The sequence below is a fragment of the Dermacentor silvarum genome, chromosome 10, assembly GCF_013339745.2.
Source record: "Dermacentor silvarum isolate Dsil-2018 chromosome 10, BIME_Dsil_1.4, whole genome shotgun sequence".
NCBI classification, from domain to species: Eukaryota; Metazoa; Arthropoda; class Arachnida; order Ixodida; family Ixodidae; genus Dermacentor; species Dermacentor silvarum.
Window position 1 is genome coordinate 52,983,125 of NC_051163.1, and position 19,408 is coordinate 53,002,532.

Consider the following 19,408-nt stretch of genomic DNA (forward strand, 5'->3'; position numbering starts at 1 on the left):
CAGTACCGCGCACCTCATGCTTTCATACAGAAGTACAACTTTCTCTCATTTGGAAAAACAAACATTTACTCCCGATGCACTAAAGTTGCGATGAATAAAAGAAGTCACAGTTTCGCCCAAAAGGCGAAGCATCAATTGCGATAGCAAATTAGTAGACAGCTATACGAAGTAAGAATAGCAGTTTTATCGGCCGTTTAAACTTGCCACCATTTGCTTACTAAATTAACTAGCACGACATCACGCGCGCACAAGCAGACATGAACACATCTCGCTCGTTGACCGCGGAAATTCGCTGTCAAAACGCTGGAGTGACAAAGCGCGGCGAGCGAATTGACCTACGTGGTCGCACGCCTCTTGCTTCAACGCGAACTATAAGCGGCGAAAACTCAGCGCGTGGCGGACTCTCCCCGTTGCAGATTGCTTTCGAGATAAGACGATCGTATCGCCGGAGTGGATCGTCGCAGAATATGTCCTGCTTCAGTCCACTAAAACACTTCCGCATTGCTTTGCTGGCGAAAATCCTCTCCTTCTGTTTGCGCCAGTCCCGCACGCAAGTCCGTGATGCGGCCCGATTTCCATCCGTCTCCGCACACATGATCACTTTCCTTTTAAATGCGACATCATGAACTCAGCACTTCACGCTGATAGAGCAAAAGCAGAAAACGGGAGACAGACGATGGACTAATGCCTAAGCACACGTACTGCAGCACATGGAAGAAGCTACGGCAGCTACGCTATGGTGGCTAGCTACGCTCGAAGCGCGTACGAGGTGGTCTTTTGAAATGCCGATGGCTATATGGTAACATAGATTTAGGGTCGTAATCTATTCTAACGAGCACGCAATTTTTGGACCTGTTTTATCAGAAAAAAAGTGCGCGTTACGATTCGAGTAAATAGGGTATACGTGCACACACACGCCGTGCTTCGAGAAGTGGAGAAAGACCATCTGTGTTTTGGGATAGCTAGAGAACAGGAAGGTAGTAAGATGAAAAAGTTCTGAAAATCGAGGGGGCATTTAAAGGCAACAAGCAGCAAGGGCCTATCTAAAACTCTGAACGTCTGCCGGTAAACTTATTAGGTGTCTCGGTGCTCATGCTGAGACCGGAAAGGGCACATGTGGGTGTGTAAATTAAGGAACACGAACTATATCCCATAACAGTGGTGTCTTTAACCGCTTAATATGCTTCCCCGCATAGCACAACTGTATTGTGGACAAGCTAACATTAAAAGCAAATACTGCCAAGTGAATCAACGGCATGTTTCGGCGTTTTTTTCTGCCTTTTCTACTTTGAGCCTATGAAAACTAAGCGTGTGTTAGATTCGGAATCTTGTAAGAAAAGGGCAAACAATGCCAAATGAATGAGCAGTGCACTTGGGCATTTTTTCTCTTCCTTCTTTAATTTGACCAATCGGATAATTCGATCCGATTGCCAGTCTCATCTTGCCAGTCTCATCAAATCAAATATATGGCAGCCGACTGTGCTTTATGCCATAGCACAACAAAATGGTATTTTTTTTCTTTCTTATTAGCACAGTTTTGGGTGTAGTAAGCTTGGCTGACCAGCGACTGAAAGTGTCACAACAGTTGCGAGAACCAGTATAGGCTTGCATGCACCAGCCTACCTTCTGAGCCAAGTCCTCTGGAAGATGCACAGTGGGGACAGCGTACATGTGGTCCTCGATGTGGTCGGGAAAACGAGGCGGGTCTTCCTCTTCAGCTACTTGCTGCTCGCCGAGGGTTTCCTTCAAAAGCAGATGCAAAGAGACAGCATTCAGAATGATACACATAACAACCTTGCAAAGTGTTAAGAGCATCACTGCGGGCACAGTAATGCAGTGAAATGTCATAATGAATTCGAATGTGACACGAAAATACCTTCGTCATAAGCATGTATTTGTTATATGCTTGTAATGGCGAGAAACATTAGTTTTACTTTGCCAATGACATCGTTATCTTCATAAGACATGACTCGTGTTAAGAACGAAGAACGTAGACACAGGGCTGATCTGTAAGCAGACGAAGGAAAAAGCACATGACATCTCGCACCTACACACACAGTAAAGGAGAGGAGGCGAGATTTTCATGCTGTCACGTGACTGACGCAGCGGCTCGCCGCCAGTTGCTGTGGCCACCCCGACGCAGATGCGTTTTGCCGCAGGTGGCGCGCCGTGCGCGTTTTTCCGCTAGTGTGTATGTGCCTTTAGTGAGACAATTATTGTGTGAACACTGTAGTGTTTAACTTAGTGTTCAATACAATGGACAGAGGGATGCCATGTTTATTGCCATGATTTCCAAAACAACACTGCCTTTATTCTCTCTCTTAGTCTTGCCTTGGATTGCTGCTGGCTTCTGGATTGGTTTGGCCCACTACACTATAGACTCCATGCACTGTGGCAATTAATTTAAGCGAAGCTTTCGTTGGTGACTGTGAGGAGGAATTCTGTTCTTATTTAGAGACAGTTTGCTAACAGAGCACACAATGAAGTGGGATACGTTTTCACCGGGAAGAACCTCGCTCAATGTATATTTGTGGCGTTCCAACACTGCACACTTGGGCAAATGAAACCAGAGTCTAACACACACACATTCCCCACCAAACTGAACTGAATGGAGTGTAGCTCAGGTAACTTGTTTGCACCTGTTGATGACCTGGCCACGTCTTGCCACTGCCTCATAGCTGCACATTGATGCTTCCCTGCTTTGCAGTTACAAGCAAGCGTTTGCTTGCATTCCAAGCCATCTTTCGCGGCGTATCAATGCCATTCCATTTCACATTGCTGGACGAAATGTGTGCCGCACTTCTCAGCGCTCGTCACCCGTCGACAAAAGCGCACAGCATGTGTACTTCGTCGCAAGAAAAGCGAAAGCCACGACAGCCACAGAGTTTAATACAAAATTTACCAGAAGAAACTCTGGTAGGTGGTCGTTCAGCTACAATAGGAATGATGGCCAGTACATGGATTTGTCTAACATTCGTGCTCGCGGCTTCAAATGTTCGTGCGAAGTTGCTTTTTTATGCTGAATCTCTCGAAGTTTTCAAGCGCTCACGGTTATGCACTCACAATGGGTAATCATTGCTAATTGTTAATATAAGGCGGTATTTTGGTGAAAATGATCAGTTTGCAAGGTCACAAAGACATTTGAAGCCAGAAGGAGAAAGTTTAGACAAATGCGTGTATTGACCATCATTCCAACGCTGGCGGAATCACCATGCTTGCAGCTCGTGTAAGTACAAACGCCGGAGTTCTCTCTAGTGATTGGTGTAGGAAATTCTGCAGCAACAGCAGAGTGGCACCATCCAGGGTTGCCAGGTCTTCGAACGAAAAAGTAGCCGAAAATTTCTGAAAAGTAGCCAAAAATTTTGCCAACTTTGGCAAAAGCTTTATCTGGTAGCCAAAAAGGTAGCCATGGTGTGACGAACCAACCATTGTCGATTTTTAGCGCGGAAAGAAAGAAGGAAAGCCGAAAAAGACCAGTAGTTTTTGGCTGCACTGAGGGAAACGAGAAGAAGAGAACAACACAAACATAATTTACCGTAATGACTAGCTGACGTTCTTTGATAATTTCTGCCGCACACTTGCGTGCTTTTTCATAGCCGAAGAAGTTTAGCCAGTTTCAGTAGAACAAACTCGTTGTCCATCGTCCTTGCACCACTTTGACTATCGATGTAACCATCCCTGGGGGTGGGATTAGTATACCACCTGTTGCTTCAGTCAAACGTAGCACGAAAAAGCATAGCCTTTAATTAATCCCTGCTATTCGGAGAGAGCTGCTGTACGCCACCTATGTAGAAACTAAATGAGCCTCTTCAATTATCCGTCCCTGCTAGTCCCGGACTGCCAGAGGCGGTCATTTCAGGTAATGAGCGTTGCGTGTGTAGCATATCGGGCAGATCTGGACAAGTCGAAGAGTATGAAACTACGGTGGAGGCCAGTGGGCAGCTACGGCATGTTTTCAGCTCGTGGATTTGCTTCCGCCACCTAAAAAACACGAAACCATGGCCTTCAAGATCTAGCTTTTCGGGCTGTTGCATCGAGGGAGCCGTTGCAGGGAGTGTGATTTGAACACTACCAACACTAATTACCACCGCCAAAAGTAACCAGAAAATAGCCAAGTCGCCAATCATAATTTTCGGTCGCCAGGAGCCTCTAAAAGTAGCCAGATTGGTGAGAAGTCGCTAAATCTGGCCACTCTGGCGCCATCTATAGGGTCCTAGCATCGCACAGAAGCAAGAGTAGCGGGTGCCCGCCTGACATTAGGTAAGCGGTGCAGGCTTCAAGGCACATGTGAACAAAAGACCTGTGTGGGTCCTGAAATGTCGATCTTTGATACATTGAACATATGACGAAGTAAATGCCTCTAGCTGACCTCAGCATGTACCAATGCATGTATATAACAAAGTTGGACTGTATTATATAATAATTTATTTGACAAGTGTATGTCTTTACTTCAATTACGTTCCCTCCTTGCTGGATGTGTTTCTGTCAAACCCTGGACTAAACAAAGTATACATGCCTCTTCAACAGAAGTCGTCAAAGCAGGCCTCTGCTTGACAGCCGCCTTCTGAGGGCTGGCGGCCGTTGTTTGTACGACAGGGTTCGGCCGTCGCTGAACCGATGTCCGACGCTTACTTGCAAAGCCAAAGAAACGCCGAAACTTTTCTGTAAGAAAACAAGGAAACCAGCGCATATTTGCATGACTATCACATTTGCTCAAACCTAAAACACTTTTCACCACTCATCTTTCTTTGGGTTTTCGTGAGCATAATTACTCGACTGGAAAACACCTTCTGGCTTCTAACCAAATAAGCAATATTACAAATTCAAAGCGCACTCTCGTTTTTCTACAAACTTGAGATTAAACAATTCAAATTCATTTCAAGCTTAAAAAGAAATGTTGACCAAGGGAGTACACTACAAAAAAAAAAAAAAAATTTGCACCCTTTGGGCATATCTTGTCACCAAACAAAATCGTCATCTGTCATGCTTGAGTTTCCATTCTTGAAAACTCCGTGCTAGATACTTTCCTGTCAAGAAAGTTATGTCACGCTAATAACACAGAACGCTTGTGACCTGGAAGTGGTGGGTGCACAGCATTAAAGGAAGAAAAGGCATGCAAGGTAGATGACGATTGTTGTTTGGGGACAAGATGAGCCCCAAAGGGTACAAACTTTTTTTATTGAGCGTAGTATTTGAACCTTTACAAAAAAGTGCAAAGATGGCTTTGCTGCAGTGCACAGATGCCAAAATAATAGTGACAAGCAAATAATGATTACTAGGAACTTGGTATGCTGTTCTCACTACCGTGTGTTGATGCGTGCTTAAATTTTAGAAAAAAGGAAAGGAACACGATGGGCGAAATTAGGAACTCACAACTAAAATTTGTTACTGAAAAATTACATACTATGTACCCTCCGGCGAAGCTCTTGGCACATAGCAATAAAATAGGTAAATAAAATAGGCACGAAATTCAGTTGACGCAATAAAACCACCGCACGAAACAGACCTACATAAGACCACTAAGAACACTAAGTTCTTTATCAGTCAGGCTCGGGGATGCTGCACTGACGAGGATTTCAAGGATTTATGTCTGTCAACAATTTCGCATGGGCACACGTACCTGTACTTTCATATATTGGGGCGCATCCCACATGAGAGGACGCTAACCTTTTTTCTTTGGCATGCGTTTCATGGAAATAATTCACGTGAGATAACTGATGCTAAGATAATTTCAGTGTTGAGGAGGAATATATTATGCCTTTCGATGACTAGCAAACGCACGAGAATGAAAGCACTGAAGAAGAAAGCAGTGGTGAGGATCGTTGAGAAAGCGGTTTGTGTGGTGTTCACCCACAATGTCACGTTGGCTAGAGACTAACTACACTGTGCGAGCGCCTCAAGAATCAAGAAAATTATCTTTAGTAAATCACTTGCTATACATTTGCTCTCACCAGTAGAATGCAATCACTAAGTGACCGTGACAGGTTTCATAAATTACTTTCAGTTCTATTTTGATGTGCCAGAGTTTAACCCATTGCGGTCATAAGCCTTTACCCAGTTTGCGGTAGTTCCGGTCAGAAGCCATTCTGCACATTTTGGGCGCCATGCAGAAAAAATGCTCTAGTTCACAAACACATGTTAGGGGATTTATTTGAGAAACATTTCTCTATACCCTTGGCTGTCAACGGTACTTGAGCATAGTACGGTATTGCTCAAAACATTCGCCAGGGTGGAGGCCAGGATTTGCACTGCATGTTTTGCAGTAGAAGACAGTCTCCTTCCTGCCTCTTTTCGTCTTTTTATCACTGCCCACAGCACAGTCCTTGCTGTTACCATTCACATTGTTATATATGAAGTATGGCTGCACATAAAATGCCCGCGCAGAGAATGACGCCATCCAGTCAGCAGCATGCGCTACAATTTGTGCGCGAAAATCTCTTCAAGTCCCTTGCAAAAAGTGCTGGCCTCAACTGTAGACAACAAAAAGTGCAATTTGTAATTAAAAACACAGTCGAAAGATGGCGCAACCTACCCAAATAAATGAAGAATGCGAGCAAATGCGCGCATCAGGTGCTTGCTGACATGTAAACGGAGCCGATATTTTCGCATGGCGGCGTGCACCCGACACATGACCACAAAGGGTTAAGATATCTAGCAGTACAGGTAATCGTTAGGAAGGTCTAGTATTAATGCTGCTAGTTACTTGTTGCTATAAGAACTTCTGCTCTGTGGTTTGATTTCCTCGTGAAATTTAGTTAGTTAAATCAAATTTTTACATGCAACTATTACCTATACCTACATTAACGCTAGATAAAAAGCTACACCAAAGTTGTAGCTTTTACCACCCAAGGCCTTTTTCCAGTTTATTGGAGGGACGCTAAAGCAAATACTGAAGTAGTATTGACTTAACATTTTCAACTCGCTATTTCTTGCACTGATTGGAGGGTCCAAACTTTCTAAACTGTAAATATATACAAATAATCGTATCGGAGCACCCTAAACAATTTAGCTACAATACTTGTTTCTAAGAACCAGATTCAGTTTCGGTACCTGGGAAGCGGCTATGTCACGACATACTGGCTAACTCCGTTCCTGTAATCACCGACAGTTGCCACACGCTAGTGCAGCCAGCCAGAAGGAACACACAAATCGCTCTTGCTTATTTACATAAGCGAGGTCATCATATCTATACTCACAGACAAAACTTACTAAGGCAATAAAGGGAAAGCCATGAAGGCAAAGCAAGCGCAAGCAAGAGTGCTCTTGAAGAAAGGGTCACATTCTCATCCACGCTAGTTTAATCTGGGTAAGAGAAAGCATTAACATCCTGTGGCTAAACAGTGCGGGAAAGCGCATACACGGTGGGAAAAGAGGACAAGATAAGGCACTGTTTTTTTTCTCCGTGTATGTGTTTCCTTGCGCTGTTTAGACATATTGAATTCATACCGGCTAGCTCAACTTTCATCGCATTAACATCCTACTTGCAGCAGCAGAATACGACAAAACAAACCACCGGGTGTTAAATTTGACTGATCTTTCTGCTTTTTTTCTCTTCTGTGTTCGGGCAAATGCGAAACTGTGGCATGTGCAAGCTACCCTGATTCAGCATCCCTTCCAAGAAATCAAAAGTGCTGTCGCACGCTGCCAGACTACTTGGCATGGTAACACATGCACAGAAGGTCTGCCCCCGTAGCGTTCTCTTCCAACATCAGCAAATTGTGCTTTGGGTCATCATGTCACGATAATGTCAACAACGTCCAGCATTTGAGGCCAACTTGGTGTTTCCACAACATTGAAGATATGTGTCGGTGCTAAGTTAACCCCTTTGATGGTGCCCAGTCTACAAGTTAATCTAAAGTGATAAAATAGTGCTCAAAACTGTCCAAGGTACAAAGAACAGAGAGCTTTTACAGAGAACAGACTGCTTTTGTAAGTGAAAAGATGGTCTTACATATAGGACAGGACTGGTGTTGCCATTGTGAAAATATGGTACTACCAGCTCTCACGAGATAACACATTTTATTTGCAATTAAGAAATCAAGTTTACCATTGATAATAAAAACAATAAGTTGGTCACTACACTGCATTTTTGACATTAAAAAAAGAAACAATTCAGCCAATTTTATTGCACTTCTCTCGAGAACTTACTGGTACTACTACCACTTCGCGTCAGTCTGTTGCCAATATAGCAAGGAGGTTGGCACACCTACCTGAGCGAGCTTCGGATTCAAGGTAGGCAACAGTATAGAGTTCCCTACAAAAATTACTAGAGGGAACTGCGATGCGATAGTTCAGCAACCATGAATAACAAGTACACATAGATTTGTGTAACCATCAGAACGGCTCAGAAGTTCCAGGATCTTCATTTGGCACAAAAAAAGCGAACAGTCAATAATGCCATGTCGGTATTCCTTCAACCTAGCAATTCAGCAAGCTTGCCATTTTGATGTCAAAGCCGTGCAAACGTGCAACATTCTCCTAATTAATTCCACCACCGCACCCAGCACGCCAAGGGTTTGCCATGCATCGCACGCAAATGCCTAGAACTGGCTTACTCTGGCTTCTATTGGGCAGCAACTTTTGCTTGTTGATGCCCTTGGACACAACTTGGTCCCCATGCTTAAATAGAGTGGGCACAGCGTTCCACGCGAGCCGGTTGCGGTAGGTGCTGCTGAAGCTCTCCTTCGTGAAATGGGCCGAGCACAGCCGGTAGTTGGCAAACAGCTTCTCGGCCGGCTTGTCTCGCAAGTCCAGCCGTCCGCAGTTGGCCACCCACTTTCTGCATCTGGACAGCGTTGAAGTCAAATTGAAATCAGCCGTCGAAGCTGGCACAGATGCCAATAAAAAAAGCACAGTTTCCTATAAAAATGATTAGTGGGAACTCTAGCATTGCAATTCTTCAGCCACCATGGGAGCAATGGGCAGTACATGGATTTGTCGAGTCTTCATGTTCACAGCTTCGGATATTCTTGTGTCATCATTTTTTACACTTTATCTTTCCAAATTTCCAAGCAATCATAGTTTTCTAACGTAAAAAGCACAATCATTGCGAAGTACTGCATTTGTAACTAAATATAATGTTGAAAATTGCCAATGTGCAGAGTCGCAAGCCCGTTTGAAGGCAGAAGGACAACGTTGAGGCAAATTCATGAACTATGCATCGTTCCCTCCATGCTGAACCGCGACACTTGCTGCTTCCGTAGACACAAGGCACCCGAGTTCCCTCTAGTAATTTCTGTAGAAACCTATATGCAAAGAAGGAAGCAAACGTAATTATATAGCAGTAGTTTTCAAGCTTTGTTATTAATATCTTCACCAGTATCACTTTCAGACTGTATAAGTCCACTGCATATATGTCTCCTGGAAATTTCCAATCAGCTCTGTCCCACGTCAACCAAACAACCCCTATACCTGCTAATTTCCTTATCTATATCCCCGCACATGATCCCCAGCCATCCTCAACTACTTTATTTTTTTCTTGCCTTGGCACCTAGGTTGTTAATCTAGAGACCACCAATTATGTGCTGTACATGTCATACATGACTCGGGGAGGTATTCTCAGTTAATCACTTTTGAAGCCACTTCCACATTTTTGCTACGTAATGCCCGGTATGATCACTCGCTGCAGTAACAAGCATCTCGTCAATATCCATTAGAGCAATCCATCAAGACCATGACACCTGGCCACTTTGGCCTATTAATCGAACATAATCTACCCATGTGTGGTGCCCAATCACCTGTACCTTTCAATCTCTTAACCGTCAACCCCTCCATCGCGCACAGCACAATTTTTACATACCAGTCAAGTTACCTTGTCAACCATGGATAGCCCGATGGGTCACAGGATCCGATCAACAGTGCCTACATGGTTACAGCCCGATATGCTATCCGACCCAGCAAAAGTAAGATACACCATATCATGACATGATGCCGTTTTGCTTTCACAATTCCACAACTTCTGTTTGTGGGCTGTACTGTGCAGTAACATTACTGATTTTTTTTTATAGGTGGTAGAATCATAATGAATTATGAACAGTGATAGTGAGTCAACCTTGGCATGTTCTACGTAGTTAGCTGGTGATGCTGCATGCAATATCGTGATGAAGGATGCAACATGTAAACGCATGTTGCTGCATGTTGCATGCAGTAAATGCAAATATTTGTGTTAAAGTGAAGCAAGCACACATTAGTGTGATGCAATTCCTGGAGACAGAAGCTTGCAAGCAGCCTCGTCCACTCAGGGTGAATCTCCCGGAAAAAATCTCGGGTCGGCTTGTCTCGTTTGCCCTAGCTTTTCCACTGCAAGTTGCAGCATCTGCCGTGGTGCAATGTTACATCACGCTAATCACATAAACTAGCATGCCAGGGATGAAAAGACCACTTCGAAAAAGATTACGACACACCTGTCGTCATGTTAGCATACCATTTCTGAAAATCACTGTGCAACATTTTCGTCTGCACCCGTGCGACTTCTGTCACTCGTCCATAAGTCACAACTGCGAACCACAACCAAAAAATTTTTTGCACAGAGTCCAAGCAATATCATTGTAATAGAGTTCGTCAACAAAAAAAGATACCGGTTTGCTATGCCTGCCACAGGCCTTTTCAATTGGAAAACTGAGTAGTCGCAAATAGCCCAAGCTTTGAAATCACAAAACATCTCTTACGTAACACTTGCTTCCTTATCGGTCAGCGTTCGGGCTCATATAATTCATGTTATTATTGGTGCGATAATGACAGAGAGAGAGAGAGAGATGGTGACCTTAATGAAAAACTGGAGGCGTTCACAAGACAATCACTCTAGTGATGGCCAACTAAGAATGGCATTTCTGCTACAGAATTTTCATGAATAGTAACACAAAAGAACAGCTAAACACACAGTGCAACAACATATGCTGCTGGCACCCTGCCCTTTTAACACTATCTCAGTTTTCGATTGTGGCATACCAACTGTCAACCAAACTATGCTTTCGTCAAGTGTCAGTATTGACGAGGCACGTCAATACGAAAAAAAACATGACAGGATATTTGCATGCTTGAGGGCAGCAAAACGTCACGTGGACTCGTGTTAGCAGAAGTTGGCAAAAGACGTAATGTTTGCATGAAAGTTTGCAAATGATGGTCTCATTAGTCTTGCACTAATAAGCCTAAGCATACACTGTTGTCAAAATTAAATTGGGGGTATTAACATCACCATGCAACGCACAGACTACGAGACATACAGTAAGGGGCTCTTGATTAAATTTTGACCACCTGGATTTCTTTAACATGCTTCCACGGCTTATTTATACCTGCCAACTTGTGAAATTTAAAATTAATAAAAATTCTACAGCAGCAGCAGTGGAAGGAAAGATAAGAGAAATATTTTTTTTTTTTTTAAGTCTGCCCTGAGCACAAGCCTTCTGTGGGACAAATACGCACTTTATTGACACTGAATCACCTTTGAATGCAGCACATGAGCCGCAGCAAATATGGAACAGCACAAACTGACAAACAACACACTGTTCTTAGATCACAGCGACTTTGCTAGTGCCAATTTTGCCTGCTTCAGGAACTGTTTGCTCAAAGCAGGCAACCCTCTGGTGTCCTTTCACAATCAGAAGACTTTCAAGGGCATGGTCGGAGACCGACGAGAGAATATTTTTCACAAACAGTATTTATTTTTTGGGAAACTTGATCAAATATTCATAAAGCTTGTTAGAACAAGTCCGAATTCGTAAACATTACGAAAAATTCAGGAGAGTTGGCAGATGTGCTTGTTACACGTGTTTTTACATTTCGCCGCGAGGACCCATGACCTTATTTTCAGCAGCAGAATGCTAGATAACCACTCAGTCATCGTGATGAGTAAAATTCCTGTGCTTAGTGGTAATGAAAAAGTACAAACAGATATAGAGTTCATGCCTCATGACAATGAAATGAAAACCAGCATCAACAAGAAAACAGGTGGCTGCAAGTTATCCAATTGAAAGAAATTTTACCTGCAATGCTAGCTTATGAACCAATTCTTGACTGGCAGTAGACATCAGTTTCAGCAGACTGCAGCACTGCTGAAGTTTCCGCTATAAGAGGTTTATGTGGCTGCATGACATTTAGTAAGATCGATATATCCCATATGAACAGTTTCTACTTGCCACTCGGTAACTGCCCGTGTGCTATTTCCCAATGAAGAAAAAAAAAAATGCTCCAAATCGTAACTTGGTTTATGTCAGGCCAGTTAAGCATAGTTGACATCAACAGTGCTTTTGGGCATAAGTTTATTGCACCAAATACACTTTCCGACTAAATAACGAAACAATAAACTAATAAGGGTATAAATTTTTAGATATCATGCAATTTTGTTTTTTGAGGTATTTATGTATTTTTTATTAAAAAAATACTTGTTTTTTAGCACACGAGGTCAATTAGTCTGTTAAGCAAGTGCAGCTCAATTTAGATGTGGAGCAGGCATTTTATGGTGGAATCTTTTACCCTTGATTATGTTGTGGTGGTGACTTAATTGTGTCAGAGGTTCAAGTTCAGTCGTAAAAGTAACCAGTTTGGACCTGTATCAGCATCAGTTAGCATGCAAAAAAAAAAAAAAAAAGTTTTATCAGGCATGCCAGTATAATTATGATGTTCAAGTTTGTATAGAAACAATTTTTTTCTTGTACATCTCCGAAATTAGGTGATTGTCTACATCCATAAGCACAGGTTACACTGTGCTTGTTTATTTGTTTTATGAAATAGTTTCTCGCGTCATATGTAGATTCTTATTTTTACTACAATGAAATAGCAGCTCGAACTTAGTTTCCTTTTTTTAAATATAGGTGCGAAACGAACAAAAGACGGCACGTTCGAATTCCGCATGACCACCTTTGGCATATCATAAAGTACGGTCATCAGCATTTATAGCTAGCAGCTGTCGAGAGAATGATTTCAAAGCAGCCAAAATCAAATAGAACCGACACAACTCAATTAGCGCTCGGCAGCTAACAGCTTCCGACTCATCGCGCATGCGCTCGTGGAAAGATTTACAACATAGTTCCAGTTTCGCATCACACCAATGCAACCTAGATAACGAAGTGCGCTCACTGCGTTTTCAAAGATCAACAGGTTATTTTGCCACGCTTACAATCGCGTGGTCAGCGAGCAGTTGAAAGAGGATCTTGACCCTCACGATCAAGCAATAAGACGAGGCGCCGTGCATCGGAATCTGAGCCGACATATGCGAAACGCCAAAACCTCAGTGACGAGACGGGAGAAGACCCAACACAAAACATCAATGGATATATTCACCGCTGAAGCAGGTGTATTAGATAACTCAGGTTGAATGACGGCTGCTTTTTTGTTGTTCTCTCTTTTTTTCTCTCCGACGTCAAGAAAAGAGAAGCGAAAGCCACGCTTTGATAAGATTAATGGCGAGGCCCTGCAGACAGAAAAGCCCGTAGCCGTGAACGCATCTGCACGCGTCTCCGCTACCGCAGGAGAACGTATTCGTGCAAATAAAAAAAGAAAGTGGCGAGCCCCGAGTCAGCGACAGGAAGCCAAGCTCGCGTTTCCAATGTCGCACGGCACGCATCGACCAAGGAATATACGCGCATACGCCGCACTCCTGCGCCACATCTAACGCGCGACACCGAAAATGAAACCGTAAACGCAGCAGGCCTTGAAAAGGCGCGAAGTTAGGCCTAGCGAAGACAAAACCAGAACCTACTTACGCCGTGCGATTTCGGTTTGCGAAGTAGGCGCGAAAAGTGCGCTACCTGCGTCGATGACCCTTCGAAACGTGCCGCAACGAAGTAGACAGAGTACGGAAACCCGATCTCTGACGCCCGCGATGCAAGGAGGCGATATATATTGGCGTCTTACCTCTCTTCGTCTTTGGGGAATCGGAAAAAAGACACGCCGCTCGTATTGTCCGAACTGTTGGTACAAGTCGGCGCGCAGCATCGGCTGACCGGCTGAGGAGTGGCGCGCGGAGGTTCGTGTTTGGTCATGGTCGGCGCCGTGGTTCACATGATGGGCGATTATTTGTTAGTGGTCGGGGTTAATGCGCGGAAAGTGTCAGAGTCCAACGCCACCCTTCAGTCGTAATTTCGAAACGCGAGATGCGCACAGCGACGAAATGGCTAGGCACTAAGCGGCGCTGGAGTCGGTATGTTGTTGATGATAGTGATGGTTTCGGGTCCATTTTGTAAAAACTTGGTAAAAACCAAACATATTAAAACACCATAACAACAAAACAATGCATTGAATTTTATTTTAGCAATATAGTAACCAAAATATTAGCAACAACAACTCAATAAACGTACGTATAAATCATTGCCTAGTTTTAGCAAAAAGTTGTGTTTTGCTGGCCACTATGACTAAAAGTTGAAACAGTTGTTGACAGATGGCGCCAAGACCGCGCAAAGGCCGCGCAAACATTTTTGTTGCTTTCTTTTGCACCAAGGAGGGCGATACTGGCAAGTTTCTGTTTTGTTTCTTGAAGGATTATTTTTCGTAAGTTATAATGAAGAAGGGAGCATAGTTGCGTTACCGTAGTTGCGTGCAGTGATTCACTGACCGGGCCCAGAGACGAGTTTTCGGGTGGGCGTCTATAATGACTCAAAAGAAAAGATTTTCCGATGCGTGTTTCCTTTCAGTTTTTGACTGAAGTGCTTTAATAGTGTTGGTTTCGGCGCGCAAACGCGCTCTACGACGTGGCAAATGCTCTTATGAAAAGGTACACGTTTTAAATCAAACATCGTTCAGTGGCGATTTGTATGGAACGTACTTACTCTCCCGCCAAAAGTGCTTCGATGCCGGCGGGACAGCCGCTCTTGTTTTGCACTTTAATGAAAGCGTAGTCTTTTGGAAATTCCGTGCACGGTGATGGTGAAAAACGACCCATATATTGAAGAACAAAAGAAAAAAGCACGAACAGGCCAAACGTCGCGCTTTTCTGGCGCGCAAAAGCACCAGGGCAATGCAACGGTCTGCTGTGTCGTCTGCTTCTGGATTTTTGCAGACGACACACTTGTATACAGACTTCATAGCTGAAGGCGCTCTGTGGCTTGGCTCCTTAAATCCCCTAAATCGAGGGCTTTATGGCTCTTAGGCGTTTCACACTTTTAAAAAAGATTTCACTTCCCACAATGATCAGTTTTTATCACTGAAGTTACAAAGCTTACAATGGGCGCGAACGGTGCTTGTCAACGTGCGTTATCAACGTGGTTGTGTTAATCAAGCTGTTATAAATACATGGTTATGTGTCTACAACATATATGTTGTACAGTGTACGCGGTTCCATTTTGTCGCAGTGGCTAATCTAGAGCGTAATCTAGAGTAACGCAGCTTTGCGAAGAATATGTTATAGCTTTCATAGGAAGGTGGGTTCACCGAAAAGAAGGCCTGAAGGCTTTAGAGTTGATTATTACCAAAGAAAGAATTATACACTAGAATGGACCACATAGGTAACCGCTAGATTTGAGTAAAATGCTGTATCTAAGAGGAAACCCTGAAATAATACTCCAAGAAAAGTCTGCAACCTTTGCATGGTGATTATAATATATCTAGTCACGAACAATATTCGCTCGGTGTATTTCCAAGCCACGAACTATACATGCGTGTATATTAGTGCGCGTGACATAGCGTTCTTGACGAGAAAGTAGCGAGCGGCGCACAGTGACTACGTCTACGTGAACCCGACGCCAGCGGGTCGAATCAGAAATAGGGCTGACCGCGAGCCCGAAGTGACCGCGTTTACGTAAATGAACTCGCTCGCTGCTGACGGGCCTGAACCACGCGTTCGAACTTCTCGCCTCCGGTTCCCGCCTCCGTCTGCAACAGCTCTATTTAATGGCTCTTATCGTGACAATGAGGTTGCGCAGCGCGGTGCTTCTACGATACCGTTCCCGCTGCCAGGCGCACCAAACGCTGACGTCACTGATTCCGCGCAATTCAAAGCGCTGTATGAGTGGCCCGGCCCGTCCGGCGCGCAGCAAACGGGTCGGGCTGGGCATGCATGTCGAGCTGGCTCAGATCGGCTCGACGCTCGTTCAACCCGACCGGGTTAGCCTTCGCATGAACTCGACAGACCGATTACAGCCCGACAAGCCAACTCGACTCGTTTATCTGTCGGATTCGTGTAAACGCCCCGAGTGTTAAATTAAGTAAGCGCACGCAAGATACGATATATGACGATTGTCGTTTTAGGACAGGACATAACGCCCAAGAGATGCAAAATATTTTAATAGTGCACGTAGTGATAATTTATAACAGATTAATTACTCACGCCATCAAATCTTCTCTACGAGAAGTGGCGAAGGCTGGATAAGTATTTTGTTCTAAAAAATTGAAAACACCATGGTTACGATTGCGAAACATCGCGGCGTGAGCAGCTGTAGCAGGCGATTCTGGGTACCGCATCTGACAAAGCGGTTTTAGGTGGACGAAATTGGCATATTAATTAATAATATTACTTGAACTTCTGTTACTCGAGTTCCACAAAGGTACAACTTGCAAAAACAGAGATGCATTGCGCTGCTGGGCTCGAGCTCGTGGGTCCGACTCTATAGGCTACGGCGGCTGCATTATGACGGGAGCAGAATGCAAACGCGCTCGTGTTCTTAGATTGACACCACGTAATCAGAGTTAATTCGAAGTCTCCCTCTACGGCGTGCTTCGTAATCAGATCGTGGTTCTGGCGCGTAAAACTCTAAAATTTGATTTGTTTTTCTTTGTTTTCGTTTTTTTTTTTTTTTTTGCATTAAACGAAGACCGAAAGCCTATAAACCTACGAAAAAAATATTGGCAAGTGCCAGAGTGGTTCAAAAAGTTCACTCTAATACTTGTTTCTACAAACCAGTTTCAGTTTCAGCACCAATTAATTTAAGCGGGTGGATGCGTTGTGACGTCATGTTACACTGGCTCGCTCCTTAACTCTATATACTGTTCCTCTTGTCATTGCGGCTGCGGTACGCGCGCGCAGCCATAAAAATGAAGCGCTTTCTGCACCTTTATTATTTATTATTATTATTATTATTATTATTATTTAAGCAGTGCCTTTCACACCTAGCCCCTATGATACACAACCTGAGCAAATTTTTCTTCCTGTCATGACGTCACGTGTTACGTCAGTGCCGCCATGTCTGTACGTAATGGTAGTTACCCAAAATATGATTCCCAGGTTTCATACTTGCTAAGTACGATCCTTTTACGAGCGAGAAAAGTGTGATTGAGTTTCGACAAGTTCGAAATTATGTGTCATGATATGTGTCAGTTTAAATCTGTCAATTAAATTACGTGTCAGTTTAAGAAGACCACAGAGTGTTTGATGTCACATGATGACCTCATCCGCACCGGCGTGGGGCGCGAGATTCCCATGCGGGTAAAGGTTCCCCTGAATGTTATCCATTTTTTCGCCAGACAAGCATTAAGATTGTCCTTACGTGATATGACCACTTACCAAGCCTGCGACAGTTCAGTTTAGTGAGGAGATCTGCCTCGATCATTGATGGATTCTTTGATTATGACACTGGAACTGTCGGCAGCAGATAAGTCGCCGGCCTCTTCTCAATGTCGAGTCATTGAATGAAGTAAATGATTGTTCCAATGAGAAATGAAATGAATGCTCGCAGCAATTAAGCAGTTTACTAATTTACTACTTCACGTGCAGTAGTTACTATTCAAAATAAAATTCAAATAAAAATATTCAAATAAAGAAAACGTAGGACAGGTGGTGCACACTGCCGGGAATTTCCCGCACAACTCGACGTGACGTCATGAATTTTAACGACGTCTGCTCTGGCCTGGTTAATTTTTATCGGTAAATATTCACTGCATATTGTATTCTAAAAGAACCACAATTTGAACCGGCCCAAGTATACGGAGAGGGTACCTTGAAATCCGTGACGTCATACTGACGCCTACCGGCGATATGTGGTTTTCGCGCGAAGCTCAAATAATGGACCTTTGACCTTTAGTTTCTCTTCTAATAATCGACCTATTATCGCTAAATTAACGAAAAATAAGTTCCGAAACAATACCTTGTCAGCCTAAGCTTGTCTTTAGTGTTTCCCTTTAGTTTACGTCCGTTTATGAGCTTTCTACAACTCGATATTTCCAGCGACAGCATTGAGACGCGGTGAGCCAGTTACGTCTCGACTCTTCTAGAGTTCTCGCCCTGTGCTGACAGCGAACCCGCGACCACATCGAGGACCCTTGTGTACGCCGCTCCCACGGTGCGTCTACCCAGCGACTTGGCGGCTCAGGCTCGAAAGGTAGGCTTGTGTCATTACATGTCCTCGCAACCAATGTGAGAGACTTTTAGTCGGTGGTCAGCCAAGCTTACGGCAAGAAAGATTGTGCAGCCAATAAAAAAGCTGCCAATAGCAATACGAATAGCGATTTCTCCCCACCCCATCCCCACCCCCCCAAAAAAAGAAAAAGGAAAGGAAAAAAGCTACAAGAAGCTGCCAATAAGGGGGAAAAAACATTTTGTTGTGCTATGACAAGAACTATCACATGAGACGCTGCATGTGTGCATTTGAAGTATGCTAGAATTACCTCATACACTGGACATGCGCTGGACATGAACATGCACTGGATGAGACGATGAGAACTATCATGAGAACTGTCATATGAGACGCTGCACGTGTGCATTTGAAGTACTAGAATCACGTCGTGTGTACGTGTGCACATGAAGTCAAGCACATACGTGCAGAACCGCATCAACGATTTTGATCGATCACGATGTTTAAAGCGACGCTTTCCTTGAATCTTCGACTTTTCCACTGCTGCTGCCGCCTTCGCTGTCTTGCACGCCGCATCGGGGATGGTTCACATGTCAGGAGCGTTGCAGAGGGAAAAGGCGACGCGAGAATCTCGTTTGGACCTTTCCATCAACGGTCGTCACAATGTCTTCTGGAGTTACCTGGGCGTCGCCACAATACCTTCGCGACGGCTGTAATAATCCATAACCACCCCGCAAAAGCACTGCAGAAACTGCAACGCTTACCTTTGTACTAGCGTGCAACAGTCCAGAGGGGAGGTAGATAAAACGGTCGAGAGGACGTAGGGAGAGGAGACAGAGAATGGGTAGAACCGACGCAGTCACGAAACGAATAACAGCCTTTCCACTCTTCATTCGCAGCTCGCACACCTTGGGGGGAGGGCGGGAAAGTGAAGAAGGGAAGGAAACGCTACTATACTAGGCACGACAGCGGTTGCAGACAAACTGGTTAAGTTCAAGGAGCAGTACGGTAAGTTTATGCTATTTCTGCAAAAATAAACACCGTGCAAAATTGTCAAGAGGACAAGGGGAGAGGGGGGAGGGGGGTAGCGGCGCACCACCGGTCTGGGTGCCGCTAACCCTAGTGACGCCACTGGTCACCCTTATTCCGTATTAAACCGCTAACTACTTAGCGTCTTAGGTGTGAAGCTC

The 19,408-nt window shown here is 44.2% G+C and overlaps 1 protein-coding gene across 1 annotated transcript in view; it reads right to left on the reverse strand.

Moving 5' to 3' along the window:
• LOC119431303 (uncharacterized) overlaps positions 1-14,106 on the reverse strand; it is a 34,218-nt gene extending 20,112 nt beyond the window's left edge. The window contains exons 1-4 of the mRNA XM_037698776.2: positions 13,852-14,106; positions 8,556-8,785; positions 4,517-4,662; positions 1,624-1,743 (exon numbers count right to left, since the gene is read on the reverse strand). Of these exons, the coding sequence (XP_037554704.1) occupies positions 1,624-1,743; positions 4,517-4,662; positions 8,556-8,785; positions 13,852-13,979 (624 nt within the window). The 5' untranslated portion in view covers positions 13,980-14,106. The remainder of the gene's footprint in view (positions 1-1,623; positions 1,744-4,516; positions 4,663-8,555; positions 8,786-13,851) is intronic.
• Between the last annotated feature and the right edge of the window lie 5,302 nt (positions 14,107-19,408).